The sequence below is a fragment of the Elephas maximus genome, chromosome 20 (assembly GCF_024166365.1).
Source record: "Elephas maximus indicus isolate mEleMax1 chromosome 20, mEleMax1 primary haplotype, whole genome shotgun sequence".
Classification (NCBI taxonomy): Eukaryota; Metazoa; Chordata; class Mammalia; order Proboscidea; family Elephantidae; genus Elephas; species Elephas maximus.
The window spans coordinates 41,817,808-41,841,263 of NC_064838.1; the positions used below are offsets into that span (position 1 = coordinate 41,817,808).

Genomic DNA, 23,456 nt, shown 5'->3' on the forward strand with positions numbered 1-23,456 from the left:
TGTGCCTTCTATCCTGAGTGGCTCATTTACTAGCTGGAAATTGAGGTTACTTTCTGACTCAAAGTGACTTAGAACCTCCAGATTAAGAATGAAATGTTTTAGTTCTACTAATATAATTTAAAACAGTAAAGTCTCTGACCAGTCTGTGATTTTAGAGGTTTCTCAGACAGTAAAATATCAGTAGTCACTCAAAGGAGATGGTTGTTAAGACACTAAAAGTTTCCACAACTGCTAGGAGAAATGCCTTCTGCAAGTCCTAGGAGAAATACTGTTTCCTTTAATTTTGTAGTTAGCTTTATCTGTGTCAATTATTCCAGTCTGATGAATGAGACTAGTTATGTTTTTATCAAAACTAAAAAATTATTATTGGTACAATACTAGTAACTAAACCACACAGTTTATTCTGTTGTTACCAGTTTTTCCACCAGCGTCCTTTTTCTGCTTCAGTATTCAGTCTTGGATCCCACATTACATTTGTCATTTCTCCGTAGTCCCCTCCAATCTGTGACCTTTTCTTAGTCTTTTCTTTCATGACCTCAACACTTGAAGAGTCAGTTATTTTATAGACTGTTCCACAGTTTGGGTTTGCTTGACATTTTTCATGATTAGATTGAGGTCATGCATTATTGGGAAGGACAGGGGTGATGTGCCCTTCTCAACGTGTCATATCAGAGGGTGAATGACGTCATGACTGGTGATGTTAATCTTGATCAATTAGTTAACATGGTGTCTTCCAGGATTTTTCACTGTGCACTTACTATTTTCCCCTTTGTAATTACTAAATATTTTAAGCAAAATATGTTGAGACTATGAAGATACCCTGTTTTTACTTAAAATTTGGCTGATTTTAGCATCCATAGGTGGATCTTGGAGAAGGCAGACTTTCTCACTCTGAGCTACCTTTTACTGTTTCAAGCAGAAAGGCCAATGTTATCTCAGGGGGAGAATGGTAGGAGAGAGCAGAGAGATAGGACAGGCTAGTTCCTGTAAGAATTAGATAAGTGTTTTTGTTGTTACTGGGTGAAAACCCCAGGTTCTGCTCGGCATGACTCATACTGGCCAATAAACAAGAGACCGAGATGGAAAGCAAAAAGGCACCTTTATTTCCTTGTGCAAGGAAAGGAGTGAGTCAAAGCTGAAGGGGTTTACAGGTAGGGAGTTCATACAAGTTACTTCAGCAACATTCTTAGTTATATACGTAGGCACAATGGGGTTTACGTGTAACTTCATGCATCACCTGGATTTTTATGGGAAGGACCAAGCAAAGGAGCTAGGATTCTAACGCAAAGTTTTGAGGCAGGCCAAGCAAAGGAGCTAGGATTCTAAAGTTAGGTTTCGGGGCAGTGGAATTTTCTGCAGCCCAGGGACCTCACTTTTATTGTTGTTATTTGCCAAAGAATGGACTCCGACTCAAAGGCGACAAATAAGTGTAGGCTACTAGTAACTTTTTAGTTACTATTGGTTTAATGGCATACCAACCACGTTTTATGCCTCTGGACTTCATAGGTAGTACGTTATTCTGGTTCTAATACGTTTAGTGTCAGGTAGGTCCTTTTAAAATGTGTGAAGCTCAACAGAGAGTTGGGAGCCTCATTGCTGTGTAGGTTGAGCATTCTATTAGGTGAGGATGCTTCCTGGATGCTAGTTTTGTAAACTTTTGCCTTTTTTTCTTTTATTTCTGTGAGATAAGACTTGGAAGCAGAATTACAGCTTTCCTGTCTGATAGTTATGGGGCCCTGATGTTTTTTTTTTTTTTTTTTTTTGGTGTCATACTTGGATAACCAGAGATTCTCCCTGTAATCTAATGGAAAAGTGCCAGGAATAAATTATCTATTTAGTTTTTATTGGTATATTGTCATACCACAGATCGGTGGCGCCGCGTGTTAACTCCCCTTATTGGTGGCTTGCATTACCAGGTATTTTTCAAAGTCCGTATTACCAAAAAGCCAAACCAAACCCACTGCTGTCCAGTCGATTTAAACTCACAGCAACCTTACAGTACAGAGTAGAACTGACGCATAGGGTTTCCAAGCAGTGGCTGGTGGACTGGAGCTGCCCACTTTTTGGTTAGCAGAACGCTTAACTCGTGCGCCACGAGAAAAAACAAACAAAAAACCAAAAAAGTACATCACCAGGGCTTCTAAAATCCATATTACCAACCAAAAATTTAAACACACTCAATTAGGAAGCATGCATTCCAATACTGAAAACACATGCTATCAAAAATTAAAAAAAAAAAATTGATAACAAAAGGGATCATTACGCTCTCGTTACAAACAAAACGGTTGCCGCGGGGAGCTCTGGGAAGGCGTTTCCAATCAGGCGTCCGGTGGGGTCGCCTGGTTGCCATGGAGACGGGGGGTCCTTCTCTCTTGGGCGCCGCCATCTTGTGGCGCCAGCTTGGGCCCAATGAGCGGCCGCGCGGTGGCAGGAGGCGGGTCGGCGGCGGCACTGGGCCGGGCCTGCAGCCCAGCTCCGTCCCGGTCATGGAGGCGCCCGCCGCCCGCCTGTTCCTGCTCCTGCTGCTCGGGGCCTCGGCTCCGGGGCTAGGCAGCGCCTCCTCGGAAGTACCGCCGTTGGTCAACGAGGACGTGAAGCGTACGGTGGACCTGAGCAGCCACCTGGCTAAGGTGACGGCCGAGGTGGTCCTGGCGCACCCCGGCGGCGGTTCTACCTCCCGCGCCACTTCTTTCCTGCTGGCCCTGGAGCCCGAGCTCGAGGCCCGGCTGGCGCATCTCGGTGTGCAGGTGAGTGCGGGCAGGCGGGTCTCCGCCGCGGGGCCTGGCAGTCACCTGGGGCGCTTCTCCTCAGACTCCACGCCGCGCCCCTCTCAGCCCTTCAGGAAATGTGGAAGGGCGGGGTGGCCGGGGCCTGGTGGAGCGGCCGCAGCTCTTCCGGGGCCCGCGTGCGCCAGCCTTGCTGCCTCGGACACGTCAGCATGAGCCTGGAGGGCGGCGGGTGGCCTCACGTGGGCAGCCCCTCCGGGCCGGGACGCCTGTCTTGGGAGCTTGGCTCCCGCCCCTCTCCCAGCCCGAAGCTCAGCAAAGGGCCTAGCAGGTTGCCGGGGTACACGAAACTTTCCCTTCATTTCTCACGACGTAATGCAGTAGCACAACTGGAGGACGAATAAATGAATTAAAATGAACTTCACCTTCGTAATTTGTTTTTTTTCTAGGCATTATCCAGTACAATCAAACGTAACAGGTTTAGTGTTTTCGAGTTTGCAATCATTTGAAAGCCTTGTTAATATGACACACCTTTTAAGGTTGCTAATGAACAATTTTTTATGTTTTAACTCTTTTTAAAATTGGTTTTTAAAATCACACGTAATACATGCTTTTTTAAACGGTACAGAAAGGTAAAATCCAGTTCTCTTCCTTCCCCCTACCGCTTCACATCCTTTACACCCCAGCAATAAGTAGCTCAGAAGTTTGGCTTATGTACTTCCAAGTATTTCAGTGAACACTTTTACAATTCTTAAGAAAACGTTGGCTTTGGGAATGCAGAAAATATATATATATATATATATATATATGTGCACACACGCACAGAAGTTTGTTTTTTACAACTATTTTCATAAAACAACATTCATTAAATAATTACCCAATTATTTGCTTAGAACAGAATAGTCATTACAGTGTCATGTTTCCTCTAAGCATACTTGACTCTCTGACTGAATCTGGAGCTATAAAGTTGGGTTTATAGAGGTAATGTTTCTGAAATGACTCTTCTTTGATTCCTTGTTGGTCATGAAACGCTGTTTTACTCAAGGGATTTGTGGAAAGATGAAGCAAAACTTCACTTAAATTTTTTTCTGCTACCTGTGAATGTTTTGAATATTAAATCCTGCTGTAACTTAATGACGTTGTCACAGTGTAACCAGACCACAGCAGAAGCTAGCTGCCTTGCCATCATGCTGGAGAATGATTACAAGCTGGGTTCCCATGCTTATTTTTTTTATTGAGAATCTATTTTGTGTCAGTATTGTGTTAATTGTTTATGTACATTCTCTCTCTTAATGCTAATCAATTTTTTGAGGTATCGGTGTAATTCTCATATTGTAGGTGAGGAGGCTGTAGTCTGGGAGGTTAAGTTATGTAACCTTCCTGCGCGAAGTCTTAGCAACAGTGAAGAGTGAGTCAGTTCTCAAATTTAGGTTAGCTTGTTTCAGACTTCGTGTGTTTTCTTCACTGCACCATATTGCCCCTTCTGGCCTAAGATGGCTGTGAGGTAGGATTGTGTTGGAGGTGTAAGACCTGCAGTCACATCACCAGATTTATTCAGAATCATTTGTCTGTTAATTCTCTAGTCCAGGAGAGAGGAGTTAATGGATATGTGTGCTACTTTATACATACCCTATTCAAATGGGAAAGGAGCCCTGGTGGGACAGTGTTTAAAGTGTTCAGCTATTAACCAGAAAGTTGGTGGTTCAAGCCCACCAGCCTCTCCATGGGTGAAAGATGTGGCAGTCTGTTCCTGTAAAGATTTACAGCCTTGGAAACCCTGTGGAGCAGTTCTGCCTTGTCCTGTAGGGTCCCTTTGAGTTGGAATTAACTGGACTGCAGCGGGTTTGGTTTGGTATCCAAATGGAAGACAACTGGGTGATAAAGTTAACAAAGAAGGCTTGTGTTTTGCACAGCTGACAGGGAAACTTTGGTGAGGTGCTAAAATTTTTTTTAGTGGATTATCTTCAGTCCTACAGTGTAGAATTTTGGGAGCTGGTAGAAGGAACCATTGTGGTTATTGATTTAGGAATCAGTGATTCCTAGCATTTTTACAACTAAGGACCCATCTTACTGTTTTTCCTCTCATTTGGATCCTTTATTTGAAATATTTTGTCTTTCTGATCTTTTAAATAATAATTTTTTTATTAAAACAAACATATAACTGAACAGTGAGAGTTTCTGATAAGCATGAGAATACTAGAATGCTCCCATGTGGTAAGATTCTGGTTAATGAAAGTTCCTATTTTTATTAGTCTGTAAAAACTTTATTGAGGATGGTTGTATGATTACTTTTAGGCATTAAAAAATTTTTTTTTTGTTGTGCTTTAAGTGAAACTTTACAAATCAGGTCAGTCTTTTATACAAAAATTTATATACACCTTTCTATATAATTCTAATTGTTATCCCCCTAATGAGACAGCACACTTCTTCCCTCCATTCTCTATTTTTGTGTCCATTTGGCCAGCTTCTGACTGCCTCTGCTCTCTCATCTCCCCTCCAGACAGGAGGTGCAAACATAGTCTCATACATCTACTTGATCCAAGAAGCTCATTCTTGACCAGTGTCATTTTCTGTCCCATAGTCCAGTCCAATCCCTGTCTGAAGAGTTGGCTTTGGGAATGACTTCTGTCTTGGGTTAACAGAAGGTCTGGGGAACATGACCTCCGGGGTCCTTTTAGCCTCAGTAAGACCATTAAGTCTGGTCTCTTTATGAAAATTTGAGGTCTGCATCCCACTGCTCTCCTGTCCCCTCAGGGGCTCACCATTTTGCTCCCTGTCAGGGCAGCCATTGGTTTTAGGCGGGCACCATCTAGGTCTTCTGGTCTCACGCGATGCACTCTCTGGTTTATGTGGTCCTTTCTGTCTCTTGGGCTCATAATTACCTTGTGTCTTTGGTGTTCTTCTCCTTTGCTCTAGGTGGGTTGAGACCCATTGATGCATCTTAGATGGCTGCTTGCTAGTGGTTAAGACCCCAGAAGCCACTCTTCAAAGTGGGATGCAGAATGTTTTCTTAATAGATTTTATTATGCCTATTGACTTAGAGGTCCCCTGAAACCATGGTCCCCACACCCCTGTCTCTGCTATGCTGGCCTTCAAAGCATTCAGTTTATTCAGGAGACTGCTTTTAGTTTAGTCCAGTTTTGCTGACCTCGCCTGTGTTGTGTGTTGTCTTTCCCTTCACTTATAATAATTCTTATCTATTTAATTTTTTTTTTTTAATTAGTGAAAACCTTTCAGGGATTTTTAAATATTAAAAATAACTTACTCATTATAGACTTGTGTACCATCTTGGGAATCATTGCTTTAGTCCTGAAAGGTTGTCCTAAGATTTCCTTTTTTTCTTCAGTGCGTGGGTGAGTGGGTTGGGCTGGGAAAGGGATTGGTGATGTATGTATACGTTTTTTCCTTATAGTCTATTCCACATTCTCATGATTTGAGATGCCTACGCTTTCTCAGAAAGACGCCAAAGCATGCTGGCATTAGCATCCTTTTCCTGGATATACATCTAGTTGTAGTGAAGGATATGAATAAGGGAGTATGCCAAGCAGTGGCTCTTGGTTCCTTCTCCTCAAGGACTGTTGACACCGTTACTTTTGTGCTAATAAAAACTGTTTTGGTCACGCATGAGGCTTTCCTATTCTGTCAATAAACAATACTGTTTTCTATGCATAATGGAATACAAATGAGAAAAAGTTCAGAAAGAATACCTACCACCACGTTGATAACAGTGTTTACCTCTGGGGAAGTGCTATCAAGGAGATCTTTCACTTTGTGTGTAATATTGCAGTGTTTTAACAAAATAAATTTGTGGATTACTTGTGTAGTTAAAGATGAATAAAAATTAAAGACAAGCAACCAGTCCTTAAAAAGAAATCATATATGACTAGAGACTTAAAGCCTGTGCAAGTGAAATAACATCTGGGTATGAATTAGGAAATATGAGGGTGTTGAGAAGAGTATTTGGAAGTGAAATCTTTATGTGTAATTGATCATTCAGGAAGATGTTATAGATTTGCAGAGCTTACTATACAGCTTATTCAGTGTAAAAGTAAGTTGTTGACATTGTTCTTGTGTTCAGATGAAAAAAAATCATTACTGAAACCAGAATTCGATCTTAAGAAAGTGCTGGTAGCTTAGATACGTTAATGTGGACATCCTGGGGCAGTTGGTTAATTATTGACTCAAAATTTAATGCTAAAAGACATAAAAAAAGAGTAACTGCTTTGTTCTGTTACAGGTGAAGGGAGAAGATGAGGAAGAAAACAATCTGGAAGTACGAGAAACCAAAATTAAAGGTAAAAGGTAAGCTAACAGACAGCCTGGAGATATATATGTGTATAAATTTTTAACTTCTAATCTTGCCTCTTGTTATACTATCAGGGTTGGAATCTTAAGCTAGGAGAGTTGTTTAGGAAGTATCAGTTAACCAGTTGCCTTCAAGTCCATTCTAACTCATGGTGACCCCAACAGTTACCCACGTAAGTTACCTGTAAATGGTTAATGCACTTGGCTGCTAACTGAAAGGTCGAAGGTTTGAGTCCATGTAGAGGTACCATGGGAAAAAGGCCTACCGATCTACCTCCAATAAATCAGCCATTGAAAATCCTATGGAACGGTGTTCTACTCAGACATACCAGGAGTTAGAATTGACTCGACAACAGTTGGTTAGGTTTGGCTCTTTTTTTTTTGGCGGGGGGTGGTGGGGGGGAAGGTTGTACTCATTCCCTGCTCTAACCTCAGCGCCTAGCATTGGCCCTGTCACATATTAGCTACTTATTTTAAAACACTTTGTTAAGTATATTTTTCAAATATACACAAAAAGCTGGAAGCATTGTGTAAGGAATCCCTATGTATTCCATCACCTAGCTTTCAACAACTACCATCGTTCTTTACGAATGTATGTGGTGCAGTGAATTGCCTTTAGATGGCCCTTCTAGCCATGGTTTTGTAACTTCCACAAAATGATTGGGTGGGACTATGCAAATGAAGTACATGGAACCTTGTGGGGATTGGACAGTCTGCTCATTTAAGAAAAGGTGCATAGAACCTTTGCGGGGAATGGGACTGTGCAAATAAGGTGGGTGCTGTGGCTTACCAAGGGGATTGGTCAGTTTTGCCATCCCCCATTAGGCTTAAAAAGAACCAATCCCAGAGGTGGAGAGGGGACCTCACTACCATCAAGAAAGAGAGCTGGGAGTGGGGTGCATCTTTTGGACCTGAGGTCGCTGCACTGCGAACCTCCTGGACCCAGGAGACAGAGCTGTAGCACTGGAGATGGCACAAAATGATAAGAAGCTGCAGCAAGCATGGCAGAGAGCAGTGGCAGAGAAACATCTCCAGGAGAAAAGGATACTGGCATGACATGGCGTGGTGGGCTTCCCTGCCCATGGAACAAGGCAGCTATAGTGGGCTTGCCGACCCATGGAGCAAGAGAGCTGAGTGCCTTTGGCCAGGAGGCTTCCTGGTAAAGTGGGGTGCCTCTGGGCACTTATTGGTGGAGCTAAAGAGCTTTGTAACACTAAACTGAGCAGGGCAGAGGTCAGGCCTGAGCGTGGGCAGAGGCCCTTAGCAAGGCCTGCCGAAGATGCTGAGAGGTTGGAAGCTGTCCTGATTGATGAACTGTATCCTGTCTCCTGAGTTGTTTGTGTAACCTCCAAGTTGTTCCTGATTCTGAGTTGTAATATGTTAACTTCCCTAATAAACCCTACCTCATAGGAATCAGCCATGGGCTGATGCTGATCTTGATTCTCCCCTCTCCCCTTGAGATTAGGCAAGGAGGTCTGATGCTATCATTTTATGATATATCAAGCACTGAAATATTAGTTGAATGAATGGACCTCTGATGTGGGAAGAAGAGATGTTTTTAGCTTAGTGGTTCTTACTGGAAGCGGGGAGTGATTTTGTTCCCAAGGGACATTTGGCACCATGTGGTGACATTTTTGGTTGTTACAAATAGGGAAGCACCACTGGCATTTAGTGGGTTGAGGTTAGGGATGCTGCCGTGCTTGTCCAGGACGCGCTCTCCCTCCAAGAAGAATTGTTAGGTGCCGGTAAGTCGATTCTGACTCACGTGCACCAGACTGAAACTGCACAGTCCCGCGTCATCCTCACAATCATGAGCTCACTGTTGCAGCCACTGTGTCGATCCATCTCGTTGAAGGTCTTCCTCTTTTTCACTGACCCGCTACCAAGCATGTTGTCCTCCTCCAGCGACTGGTCCCTCCTGATAACACGTTCAAAGTATGTGAGATGAAGTCTTGCCATCCTCGCTTCTAAGGAGCGTTCTGACTGTACTTCTTCCAAGACAGATTTGTTCCTTCTGGCACTCCATGGTATTTTCAGTATTCTTTGCCAGCACCATAATTCAAATGCATCAATTCCTCTTCAGTCTTCCTTATTCATTGTCCAGCCTTTGCATACCTGTGAAACGATTGAAAATACCCTGGCTTTTGTCAGATGCGGCTTAGTCCTTAAAGTGACATCTTTGCTTTTTAACACTTTAAGGAGATCTTTTGCAGCAGATTTGCAATGTCATTTGATTTCTTGACTGCTGCTTCTATGGGTGATGCTTGTGGATCCACGTAAAATGAAATCCTTGACAACTTCAGTGTTCTCTCTATTTATTGTGATGTTACTGTTGCCGTACTAAGAATTATCCACCTCCAAATGTGGTGCTAAGGTTAAGAAGACCTGCTTTAGCTTATAGCATAGCTTGTCGTAGGATGAAATAAACAGTTTGGTTCTTGACCAGCGAAGCATTGTGCGTTACAACTCTTTGTCCCTGTGTGATTTGGGAAATGTTAAACTGGGTTTCCCTACTTGGCAGAGTTAAAAAAAAATTTTTTTTTTTTTTTAAAAATTCAAAACCAGAAAAAGTATAACAACACTGTATTGTTATCTTTATGCATGTACTCATGCATAATTTTATACAAGGGTATAAATGGGCTCATATATAAATTTTATCTATATAAAGTTAAATGGCAACATTAAACAAGCCATTTATCCCACAATCTTAATGTGACAGTTTATACAATTTTGTTTTGGACCGTGTCTACTTGCAGATATATTTTACATAGTTTTGATTATTGTGTGATCTTTTTAATCTTTTTTTCTCCCATGTATTGCATAAATATTTCCCTGCATTTCTATGTGTTCTTCACAGTTGTCTTTTATTGTGTTAAATTCTTGAATTGTTTTGGTTTCTTGCACAAAAACATTATTCTCCAAGGAGCCAGTTGTTTTTTTTTTTCTTGGAGAAGCCAGACTTTAAAGAAGGTAATTACTTTGATTTTTCTGTTGCAGCCTCAGAGTATGTGAAATGGGTGCGTTACTGGCCTCAGTTTGTCAGACCTAAGAGTTAGCTTTAAATAAGTTGCTATTAAAATCCCTACCCCTAAAACAAAATCCCACTGCTTTGTAAATTGAGCTGCTTTTCCCTCTGAGGACCCTGTTTATGTTTACTGTCTCTGGCCGATGGCCTGCAGGACATCTCTGGGAGAGGCAGGATAATTTAGTTACTATGTGCGTGGCCTTTGCAGCTTTACTGTCTGGATCCCAATCTTGTCTCTGTTACTACTTACTAGCGGTGTGTCCTTGGGAAATTATTTACCACCTCTGTTCCTCAGTTTCCTTTTCGGTAAAATAAGAGTGTCTATATAGTGATTAAAAAAAATTTTTTTTTTTTGTTTTAATATAGTGATTATAGTACACTAAGTTAATACATACAGTGTACTTATAACAAGACTTGCTATATAAGTGCTCAGTAAATTTTGACACAAAGAGGGCTAACCAATGAGAAGGATCATTCAAGCCGAGGGAGAGGGGATGGCATGTGTAAAAATTTGGAAGTTTGATGTTTCATGGAGTGTTTAGTTTACTGGACCTTCAGATGGCTGAGCTCAGAGGAACTGGGTGATGGCGTAAGGAGAGTTGAGATCATTTTGAAGAGTGCCTACTATGCCTTTCTTAGGGGTGTACACTTTATCCTGTAGTCAGTTGAAAGGATTTAAAAACTTTTTTAACAGCATACTGTTTTATTTTTAGCTATGAGTACACATATTATATAGATTAGTTTTTATGACTCCCACCCCCCTTCCTGCCAGGGAAACTGACATGTTCTCAGTAAATGGATTCTCAGCAAATCTAAGTATATGAATGAATAATTGCTTTAGCTTCCCCAACAAAACCAAATCCTTCAAAAAATGTTCTTCCGTCAAGTCCAGCAGGGGAAGAACTATAGAAAAAAATCTATCTGCTCATTAGACACCAGTTGTAAAAATGGCCAGGGGGCGTTGTCAGACCTCCTTGTCTAACTTCAAGGAGAGAAGAAAGAATAAAGATCAATATTAGCCCTATGAGATGGAGGTCAGACATACCTCCTCTCTCCAACCTTTTCACCATTTCTGACATCAGCTTTCCTTCCCACGGCACTCTACTTCTATGCTGGGTTCAATAATTCGTTGTAGTGGCCCACAGAACTCACAGACTATACTCATGGTTATGAGGTTTATTAAGGAAGTAACAGGTTACAAATTCAGGATCAGGAATGACTCAGGATACAGTTCTTCGGTAAGGATGGCTTTTCAGCTGTGCCTTTAGGCAGGCCTCTCCCTCAGCCCCTAGGCCCCTTGGCCTGACCTCTGCACTGCTTGGTCAAGTGTTAGAAAGCTCTTCAGCTCTGCCCATAAGTGCCCAGAGGCACCCCACTCAGCCAGGAAGCCTTCTGCCTGAAGGCACTCAGCCCTTCTGCTCCATGGTTGAACCCAGCTCTGCTGATGGGTGGCTAGAGCCACCCCATTTCACCAGGAAGCCTCCTGCCTGACGGTGAGCACCTCTTACTCCATGGGTTAGCATGACCACTGTAACTGCCTTGCTCCGTGTGCTAGGAAGCATAATGTCCCGTCTTGCACCAGTCTTCTGGATGTGTTGCCACCGTTTCTCTGCTACTGCTTCTCACTGTCTTGTGCCATCTCTGCTGTTACAGCTCTCTCTCTCTCCTGCTAGGAGGTTCTCAGCACAGGGACCCAGGGTCCAAAGGACATGTTTTGCTCCCAGATACTCTTCCTTGTGGTAGCGAGGTTTCTCCTTGCTCAGGAATTGGCTCTCTTTTAAGCCTAGTGGGGTGACAAAACTGACCAGTCCCCTTTTTCGGGTTCCCATATACCTTATTAGCATGATCCCACCCTTACAAGGATTCCATGTACCTTATTTACATTATGAGCAGGCTGTCTAGTCCCTTTGGTGAGCCAGAACATCTTATTTGCATAGTTCCACCAAATCATGTTGGGGGGAGGTCATAAAGACTATGGCCAGAAGGGCCATATTAAGTAATTCACTGCACCACACCAGTATAGTCAGTTCTGTGTTGTCTGTCCTGCCTTTTATCAGTTGGAAACCTTGATTAGCTGGCAAGTCAGCATTTCAGTAAGAATTGAAGTTCATGATAACCCAGGAGCTCTGAAAGGTTCTGAAGTGTATTCTGAATCATCAGAGCAAGATTCAGTTATGTTGGGGGTATTTAAAAGCTTTTAAAGTTAAGATGGGAGTGATACCAATAGGTTGTGTTGATGGATGACTTGGCAATAGTATGGAGGCTGGGCTGGAGGGGGATAGAGATTAGTAGATTAATTAGGAAGAGAGGGAGTAATCCAGACAAGGGATAATGGTTTAAACTGAGGAGGAGACAATAGAAAGCAAGGAAGGGTCGAATTTGAGAGATTTCTAAGATGGGAGTGACCAGGTGATAGGGATGGGGGAAGTTTCTGGCTTAGAGTTGGTTAGATGGTACAGTGTAAACAGAGATAGGGAATTGGGATCATGAATGAGTTTGATATTGTATATATTGAATTTCTTGTGGAGTGGTCAGTGGAGCTGTCAAGTAAGCATTTGAAAATTTGAGTTTACAGCTCAGGACAGAGGTTGGGGTGAGAAGCAGATTTGGGACTTGAAGCCACAGAATTGGATAAGACTGTCCTGGCAGAACGCATGTGGTTGTTAGATGTCATCGAGTTGATTTTGACTCGTGACACCATCTGACAGAGTATAACTGTCCCATAGGGATTTCTAGGCTGTAATCTTTATGGGAACATATCGCCAGGTCTCCCCCACCCCCACCGTTTGGAGCTGCTGGGTGGTTTTGAACAGAGAATGGAACTGTTGTGCCACCAGGGCTCCTTGGCAGAAGGCATAGGGCTTATTACATTTTGAGTAATGTATTCTAGAGTAGGGATATGGAGTATAATGGTGTGACTGATGAAGACATTTAAGTTAGAGGACCAGGGAAGCATTTTAAAGTGCCTTCGGTCTTCCAGTAGTGGCTTCTGAATCTACCAAAAATGGGTCTCCTGGCTTAGAAAACTGAAGTTCACTTTCCTTTTTTTTAATTGGAAAGATAAAGATAACACAATATTTACCAATTCAGCATTTTTTCACATGTGCAATTCATGATTTTTCTATAACGTTTAAATGAGGTTTTTTTTTTTGGTAAAAATACATAGAACAGAACATAATCAACGTTTACCTGTCCAGCTCACTGACAGTGGTTACATGCTTCACATAGTGTCACCATTCTCACTCTCTCTGCCCGTATTGTTTCACTCCTGTTAACTTAGACTCTCAGATTCACTTTTGAGTTAATACCCTATGAATTTTAGCAGTTTTCAGGCCATCTTTTTTTCTTTAAAATGGGAATAGCTTTTTTTTTTTCCTGGTTATAAGTGTGCTACAAGCTCATTCTAAAACAAATTGGGAAAAAAAAAAAATCTTTTCCTCCTAACCTGAGACAATATCATTAACATTTTGTTGAATAGCCATTGAAATATTTTTCTTCACATAAACTTATATATGTGTATATTTTAAAAGGGACTCCTACTGTGTCATTTATAAACTGATTTCAGTTATGTACATTGTATGTGGATATCTTTTTGTGTCAACATATGTAGATCCAAGCATCTTTTTAGTGGCTGCTAATATTCCATTGTGTCACTCTACTAGAATATTTTTAAATGACATCTTATTGTTGGACATTTAGGTTGTTGCACTCTTTTACAGTTAGTTGTAAACAACCCTGAGATGAACATCCAGACAGTTGTCTAAAAGGCTTAAATAGTAGATTAAAGTTGATCTCTTAAAGGTAACTGCTTTTATCTCGGGGGCAAAATTTTGCTGTGACTTTGAACTGCTAGCTCAGTTTTCTGTTTCCTTAATCTCTCAATTTCCTTGTTCTGTTCTTCCTTTAGTGGGAGATTCTTCGTGGTCAAGCTCCCATTTGCTCTTGATCCTGGGGCCAGGATTTCAGTGATCGTGGAAACAGTCTACACCCACGTCCTTCAGCCGTATCCAACCCAGATCACCCAATCAGAGAAACAGTTTGTGGTATTTGAGGGGAACCATTATTTCTACTCTCCCTATCCAACGAAGACACAGACCATGCGTGTGAAGCTTGCCTCCCGAAATGTGGAAAGCTACACGAAGCTGGGGAACCCTGCACGCTCTGAGGACCTCCTGGATTATGGGCCTTTCAGAGACATCCCTGCCTATAGTCAGGTAGGCTCGTACAGAGTCCATCCATCCCTGACTGCTTTGGAAAATGTCTGGTAGCGTGACTCCTGGTGGATAGGCTTGGGCAGTGTGGGGTGGTGGAAATCAGAAGTCATTTTTAAGATCATCTACAGTTTTAACCTGCTGTGAAATGACTCCAAAGGGTTTACATTTCTCATGTTGGGAGCGCAGAGGAAGGCTAGGGTCTTAAAGAAGACTTTATGAATGATTTTCAAGCATTTAGGATGGAAGTTGGTGGAAAAAGAAGCAAGGCATTCTGGGCAGAGGCAATACGAGAAACAAGGGCCTAGAGAAAGGAAAACCTAGGTGTACTGTCTGGTATGGTACAGGGGTAGGTGCTAGATATAGTAGAGCTGGCTGAACTGCTGAGGGCCTTGAGTACCCCTCCTGGGAGCTGGGACTTAAAGTGTAGTGGAAGGAATTGAAGCTTAAAAAGGCTTTTTTAAAAAAATTATGGGCATCTTCAGACATATGCAACAGTAGAGAGAGCAGTATAATAAACTTGCATATAGCCGTCATTTAGATTCATTCTCCAGATATTACCACATTTGCTTCAACTATCCGTTTTTCCATTTTCTTTGCTGGAAATTTTGAAAGCAAATCTCAGAAATATGTCATTTCACAGTAGATAATTCAATATCATCTCTAAGAAATGTGCGTACTTAAGACATTTAGGATTTTTTTGCATCTCTCCGTGTGTTTAGAATATATGTTATTAAGAATGTATAGTCAAAATGGCATTGTTCTGGTGTCACTTGAAACAATTGTTACTCTGTCCTCTAAAATGTCAGTTTGATATATAGTTAGGGTCATTCATTTTGAGTTGTTTAAAATTTTAAGAATTTTTAAATTTTTTGAATATGAAAACATGAACATGATTGTGTAATCAAAACTGTGTAAGAGGGTATATTCAGAGAAATCTTGCTTCCGTGTCTTTCCATCTGTTTTCCTCAGTAACCATTTTATCAGTTTTTGATTGGTCCTTCTAGTGTTTATTTTTATGAGTATAAGTAAATTTGTAGTAAATATATTCATATTCCCCCAGTTTTCAGAAAGTATCATTTTATATATATTGTTCCACTGTGAGTTTTGGGGACCTGAGAGGTGCTCTGCATCCCGTGTTGTAGTTGCCAGATGAGCCCAGAGTGCCCTGGTTTCATGTGCCTTCTGTGGACATCATGGACTTGGCTGCTCTTTGAGTTGTATTTTCTCTAACTGCATATTTATTTCTTTTCCCTATTTAAATCTAAGTGACTTGGTTCATGTTAGGACAGTGATTTGATTAGCTCCTACATAAACCCAGTGCCCTTGATAGGAGACTTAAAAAAAAAAAAAAAGTTTCGTGTTTTGGATTTGCCTCCATTTTAAATTAATAAAATGTTCACAAGAGAATATTTGGCAAATACAGAGGAAAACTTGACATTAGTTCACAACCATTTTAGTACCTGATTTCTAAGCATAGGGGCTTTAAAATAATTTTTTTTATAATCTATTTTATTTTTTATTATTGAGAATATACATAGCAAAACATACCAATTAAACAGTTGCTACATGTACAACTCAGTGACATTGATTATATTCTTTGAATTGTGCAACCATTCTCACCCTCCTTTTCTGAGTTGTTCCTCCCTCATTAACGTAAACTCACTGTCCCCTAAGATTCCTACCTCATCTTTTGAGTTGCTGTGGTTACTTTGATCCTATATAGATAGTTCTTAAAAGAGTATAATGCTTAAGGCAGACATTTGTCACTAGTTAAACTAAACCACTATTTGGTTTTAAGAAGACTTGAGGGGGTATTTTTGCTGTAAGGTTTAAAGATTATCTCAGGGCAGTCGTTTCAGGGGTTCATCCAGCCTCCATGGCTCCAGAAAATCTGAAGTCCATGAGAAATTGAAATTCTGTTTTGCACTTTTCCCCTTTTAATCAAGATTCTTCTCTGCTTTCAAGTCTTTTGGGTATGTATGGAATTTTTGGGTCATATGGTAGTTTTATTTTTAGTTTTTGGAGGATCTGCCACACTATTTTCCACAACAGCTATACCATCTTGCATTCCTACCAGCAATGGGTAAGGATTCCAATTTCCCCACATCGCTACGAACATTTGTTATTTTCTGTTTTTTTTTTCCCCCTGATAATTTAGGTAACAACTGCTTCTTTGAAAGGAGAGGTTTTAAATTCTCTCCCTTCCTTTTACAATTATTGTCCAGTGCCATATCTATTTGAAACACATTTGACACCAAATTGCCTTATACTTCAGATTCCTATGGGTAATCCCGAGAGATTGAAATCATTATGGGACACTCTAGGTTCTTGGGATTTAATGACATATTCAATTTTTGTCAAATACAAAATTGAGGATTCTTGAAACAGATTGTACGATACCTTCTATACAAAGATTTGTTGAAATATTCTCATTTTCCTATTTTCAAGTTATTCAGACTGTTTCTCTGGCTTTTTAAATCACCTTAATTCAGTCAGCCTTTTTTTTTAAAATTTAAACTCTTAGATGGGAGTGAAATGCTGTTTCATTGTGGTTTTGATTTGCATCTCTCTGATGGCTAATGGGAAACCCTGGTGGCCTAGTGGTTAACAGCTACAGCTGCTAACCAAAAGGTCAGCAGTTCGAATCCACCAGGTACACCTTGGAAATCCTATGGGGCAGTTCTGCTCTATTCTGCGGGGTTGCTGTAAATCAGAATGGACTTGACGGCATTGGGTTTGGATTTTGGTTTGGGTGGCTACTGGCATTGAGCATGTTTTCATGTGTTTGGTGTCCATTTGAATGTCTTCTTTAGTGAAATGTGTATTCAAGTCCTTTGGCCATTTTGTGATTGGGCTATATTTGTCCTTTTGTTGTTAAGTTGTTGGAGTTTCATATATATATATATTGGTTATTAGATTCTTATTGGATATATGGTTTCCAAAGATAATTTCCCAGTCTGTAGCTTGTCTTTTCACTTTTTTTTGGTAAAGCCTGTTGATAAACCAAAGTTTTTAATATTTATGGAGTCCCATTTATCTGTTTTGTCTTTTGCTGTTTGTGCTTTTGTTTTTATGTTAGATAACCCACAGGTCCAGGCAGTGTTTTGTTCTGTGGTACGTAGGGGTCACTATGAGTCAGAACCAACTCAACGGCACCTAACAGCAACAATCCACTGTTAAAAGCTAGGCCAGACAGAGTTGGACCTGCATTTTCTTCTAAGAATTTTAAGGTTTTAGTTTTCACATTTAGGTCCTTAATCCATTTTAAATTTGTTTTGGGGTATGATGTGAGGTGTGGATCCTGTTTCATTTTTCTGCACATGGAAATCCAGTTTTCCCAGCGCCATTTATTGAAGTGAGTCTTTTTTCCTCACTGAATGGACTTAAGCACCCTTGTCTAGGAATCAGTTGACCATAGAAATGTAGGTTCATTTCTGGACTCTCAGTTCTGTTCCATTAGCCTATGTGTCTGTTACTATACAAGTACCAGCATATTTTGATTACTGTAGCTGTAGAATATGTTTTAAAATCAGGAAGTGTGAGTCCTCCTACTTTGTTCCCTTCTTTCAGTATCGCTTTAGCTATTCAGAGCATAGGGGCTTCTTAATGTTAAGAACATGTTACATAGAAAGTGTTGCATAATAGCTTTTCCATTTAGAGTATTCTCTAAATGTTTAACTGTGTGACTATATTACGTTAGTAAACCTTTTTTAAAAAATATATTTATGGTGCTCTAAGTGAGAATTTATAAATGAAGTCAGTCTCTCATACAAAAAGTTATACACGCCTTGCTGTGTACTCCTAGCTGCTCTCCTCCTAGTGAGACAGCATGTTCCTCCTCTCTACCATGTATTTCCCGTGTCTATTCAACCAGCTCCTGTCCCCCTCTTCCCTCCCATCTCGCCTCAAGACAGGAGCTGCCCACATAGTCTCATGCGTTTACTTGAGCCAAGAAGCCCACTTTTCACCAGCATCCATTATCTATCTTATAGTTCAGTCCAATCCCTGTCTAGAGAGTTGGCTTTGGGAATGGTTCCAATCCTGAGCCAACAAAGGGTCCAGGGACCATGAACTCCAGGGTCCCTCTAGTCTCAGTCAGACCATCAAGCCTGGTCTTTTTATAACAATTTGAGACCTGCACCCCACTGTTCTCCAGCTCCATTAGGGATTCTCTGTTGTGCTTCCTGTCAGGATAGTGATTGTGGTAGTGGGGCACCGTCTAGTTCTTCCGGTCTCAGGCTGATGGAGTCTCTGGTTTATGTAGTCCTTTCTTTCTCTTGGGCTCATCTTTACCATGTGTCTTTGGTGTTGTTCGTTCTCCTTTTCTCCAGGTGGGTTAAGACCAATTGATGGCATCTTAGATGGCTGCTTGCTAGTGTGTAAACCATTTTTAATAAAAATGGCCACTTAAAATCCCATTGATTTCTTGTCCTATAGATTATACTGTAGTTGGACAGTTAGGTTCTTCCTATTTAATGCTACACTGTACATTTTTTTGCATGGAATGTTTTATATATTCTCAGGATACATTCTCTGAAGTAAAGTTTTTCAAATCAAAGCATAAAAACCCAAACCTGTTTCCGTCAAGTCAATTCTGACTCATAGCAACCCTATAGGACAGAGTAGAACTGCCCCATAGGGTTTCCAGGGAACCCTAGGTGGATTCGAGCTGCTGACCTTTTGGTTAGCAGCCATAGCTCTGAACCACTATGCCACCAGGGTTTCCAAATCAAATCGAAGAATATGAACCTTAAAAAATCTCTTGATGTGCATCTGCAAAAGAATGAAACAAGATCCATACCTCACTCCATGCACAAAAACTAACTCAAAATGGATCAAAGACCTAAATATAAAATCTAAAATGATAAAAATCATGGAAGAAAAAATAGGGACAACGTTAGGAGCCCTAATTTTGGCATAAACAGTATACAAAACATAAAGAATGTAGAAGAAAAACTAGATAACTGTGGGAGCTCCTAAAAATCAAACACCTATGCTCATCCAAAGACTTCACCAAAAGAGTAAAAAGACTGCCTACAGCCTGGGAAAAAGTTTTTAGCTATGACGTTTCTGATCAGTGCCTGATCTGTATAATCTACATGGTACTGCAAAAACTCAACTGCAAAAAGAGAAATAACCCAATTAAAAAATGGGCAAAAGATATGAATAGATACTTCACTAAAGAAGACATTCAGGTAGCTAACAGATACATGAGGAAATGTTCACGACCATTAGCCATTAGAGAAATGCAAATCAAAACTACAATGAGATTTCATCTCACTCCAACAAGGCTGGCATTAATCCAAAAAACACAAAAGAATAAATGTTGGAGAGGCTGTGGAGAGATTGGAACACTTCTACACTGCTGGTGGGAATGTCAAATGGTACAACCACTTTGGAAATCAATTTGGCACTTCCTTAAAAAGCTAGAAATAGAACTACCATACGATCCAGCAATCCCACTCCTTGGAATATACCCTAGAGAAATAAGAGCCTTTACACGAACAGATATATGCACACCCATGTTTATTGCAGCACTATTTATAATAGCAAAAAGGTGGAAGCAACCAAGGTGTCCATCAACAGATGAATGGATAAATAAATTGTGGTATATTCACACAATGGAATACTACGCATCGATAAAGAACAATGAGGAATCTGTGAAACATTTCATAACATGGAGGAACCTGGAAGGCATTATGCTGAGTGAAATTAGTTGCAAAAGGACCAATATTGTATAAGACCACTATTACAAGAACTTGAGAAACACTTTAAACTGAGAAGAAAACATTCTTTTGTGGTTATGGGGGGGGAGGGTGGGAGAGGGGCATTCACTAATTAAGATAGTAGACCAGAAATATTTTTTAATACTAATCTCAGTAGTAAAATTGGCAAAGAAGTCGGGAATTGCTGAAGTGTCACTTTAATTCTCTTGGACCTCGTTGGGTGACAGTACTTACTACATAGGAGCCCAGTCAGAACCTCTGCACAATAGAATACCTAAAGTCCTGGGACTGTCACTTACTAGGTTTGTGACCTTAAACAAGCTAATGAAAACCGCTAGGCCTCAGGGTTTTTTGTTTGTAAAGTGAAGATAAGTAGTACTTACTTCACTGTGTTGTCTCTTAGTCATCTAGTGCTGCTATAACAGAAATACCACAAGTGGGTGGCTTTAACAAAGACAAGTTTATTCTCTTACACTCCAGTAGGCTAGAAGTCCAAATTCAGGGTGCCAGCTCCAGGGGAAGGCCTTCTCTGTCGGCTCTGGAGGAAGGTCCTTGTCATCAGTCTTCCTTGGTCTGGGAGCATCTCAGCACAAGAACCTCAGGTCCAAAAGATGCCCTCTGCTCCCGGCACTGCTTTCTTGGTGGTACGAGGTTCCCACTCATACTTGTTTCTGTCTTTTATATCTCAAAAGATAATAGATTTAAGATATTACCTAGTCTTGTAGACCACATCAGTGTAACTGCTGCTAATCCATTTTATTACATCATAGTGACAGGATTTACAACATATAGGGAATTTACAGCATATGGGGAAATCAGATCAGAAGATAAAATGGTAGACAATCATCAGTCAGACAAGGGAATCATGACATAGCCAAGCTGACAATATTTTGGGGGGACACAATTCAATCCATGACATGGTGTTTTGAGGATTAAATGAGATGATGCATTTATTTAGAATTCATAAAAGTTACACACATTAGCTCAAAATATATTAGCTTAAAAAGTCTCTTCTCTGAAGCTTTTCCAGATAAATCTTTTCCAGGGTAGAAAAACCTGGTAATGCTATATATCATCCTCAGTTTCGAGTTTGTTTTCTGGTTCATTAAGTAGAGATTATGTCTTCATTAGATTTTATATATTTCTTAGTCAGGTTTTTTTTTTTTTCAATTTAAGATTTTATTTTATTTTAAAACAAAAATTATTTAAAAGGCAGTGATGGTTTGTTGTAGAAATTTGGAAAGTAAAAATAGTAAGCAAAATTAGAAATAACCTATAATTCTGCTTCTTTTCTGTGTTGATATGCTTGTGTATTTCATTTCAGATTTTTTTTCCTAAAGATAGTAAGTAGAGTGTAAAGGTTTAAAAAATAATTTTTTTTAATATAAAAGAAATATTTATGTTGGAACCTAAAACAATTTTTTTTTTTAATAATTTTTATTGAGCTTTAAGTGAACGTTTACAAATCAAGTCAGTCTGTCACGTATAAGCTTATATACACCTTACTCCATACTCCCACTTACTCTCCCCCTAATGAGTCAGCCCTTCCAGTCTCTCTTTTCGTAACAATTTGGCCAGTTTCTAACCCTCTCTACCCTCCCATATCCCCTCCAGACAGGAGATGCCAACAGTCTCAAGTATCCACCTGATACAAGTAGCTCACTCTTCATCAACATCTCTCTCCAACCCATTGTCCAGTCCCTTCCATGTCTGATGAGTTGTCTTCGGGAATGGTTCCTGTCCTGGGCCAACAGAAGGTTTGGGGACCATGACCACCGGGATTCCTCTAGTCTCAGTCAGACCATTAAGTCTGGTCTTTTTATGAGAATTTGGGGTCTGCATCCCACTGATCTCCTGCTCCCTCAGGGGTTCTCTGTTGTGCTCCCTGTCAGGGCAGTCATCAGTTGTGGCCGGACACGAACCTAAAACAATTTTATGTATCCTTTTTTTCTAACTAATAATGTATCTTGAACATCTGTATATATCATTAAAGGTCATTTTTAGATGTCGTGTACATTAGATACGTCTGGTGTTAGCCGTTCTCCTGTTGCTGATACATAGGTTGTCTCTACTCAGTTTGATTTAAGCTAATTAGTGTTGATTCACCTGTTGCCACAACTTTGAACTACTTGTTTCCTTCCTGTCCAGGATACTTTTAAAGTGCACTATGAGAACAACAGCCCTTTCCTGACCATCACCAGCATGACACGTGTCATCGAGGTTTCCCATTGGGGTAATATTGCAGTGGAAGAGAACGTGGACTTGAAGCACACGGGTGCTGTGCTTAAGGGGCCTTTTTCACGCTACGATTACCAGAGACAGCCGGATAGTGGAATATCTTCCATCCGCTCTTTTAAGGTATAGTCTTCAGCTTGGACATTGTGAGAAACTACTACTTTATCATACTTGCCTTTTCTCTTGCTTTTTGAAACTGGCTAAATATAAGCAGTTGTTTGGGATTGACTGATACTCAACTAGTTGAGTGTTAGAAACCAAAAGAAAGAATCTTTAAAAGAAAAAATTCCCCCATTTAAATACGTGGGCCATGTTTTTGAAGATATTTTGAATAATAGGAAAAGAAAAAAACGTACCCATGGTATCACCACCCAAACACTGGTATTACTGACATTTTAATATATTTCTTTATCTTTTATAATGTTTGTCTTTAAAAAATACTGAATTATATATATAGTTTTGTATCTTTTTGTCTTATAAATGGGATCTTACAAACATTTTCCCTGTACTTACAGAGGGGCTCACTATGTGAACAAAGGTGTTACATTCCCCCTCCCTCCAATTATCAGAATACGCTTACAGATTTGGAAGATACAATAAAGAATATTAGTATAGAAATGCTTTCCATAACCTTACCACTAAGTAATTTGGTGTTAATTTGTCCATCTTTAGTTTCTCTTTCTGCAAAATAACTTGCAGATTATTTTTTTTCCTTCTTAAGTCTTCATCACTCACAAAGGTATTTGAGATTCTTAACTGAGATTATTTACTGTATAGAAGAATTTGGCTACTTAACAACCTTGATTGAGAAGTAGATGTGATTTCTAGAAATTTTGAAACCTTAACGAGGAGAAAGTTAGCCTCTTTTAAATGGTTTATAGTTTGAGTACTATTTTAGTTCAGTAATGCTGTGATGAAGGTGCTGGTGCAGAAGGCCTTTTCTGTGTTTGGGATCATTTCTTTGGCTAGATTCCTGGAGTCTTCAGATAGGTATGTGCACCCTTTTGCAGACCATCCTCCCTGCCGCTGCCCAGGATGTTTATTACCGGGATGAGATTGGCAATGTTTCCACCAGCCACCTCCTTATTTTGGATGACTCTGTGGAGATGGAAATCCGGCCTCGCTTCCCTCTCTTTGGTGGATGGAAGACCCATTACATCGTTGGCTACAACCTTCCAAGCTATGAGTACCTCTATAATTTGGGTCAGTCTTCAGTAAAGTCCTT

General features: G+C 40.4%; 1 protein-coding gene across 1 annotated transcript in view; it reads left to right on the forward strand.

Annotated features, from left to right (window-relative positions):
- The first annotated feature begins 2,421 nt into the window (after positions 1-2,421).
- RPN1 (ribophorin I) overlaps positions 2,422-23,456 on the forward strand; it is a 32,522-nt gene continuing 11,487 nt past the window's right edge. The window contains exons 1-5 of the mRNA XM_049863134.1: positions 2,422-2,747; positions 6,964-7,028; positions 13,964-14,270; positions 22,145-22,354; positions 23,242-23,434. Of these exons, the coding sequence (XP_049719091.1) occupies positions 2,487-2,747; positions 6,964-7,028; positions 13,964-14,270; positions 22,145-22,354; positions 23,242-23,434 (1,036 nt within the window). The 5' untranslated portion in view covers positions 2,422-2,486. The remainder of the gene's footprint in view (positions 2,748-6,963; positions 7,029-13,963; positions 14,271-22,144; positions 22,355-23,241; positions 23,435-23,456) is intronic.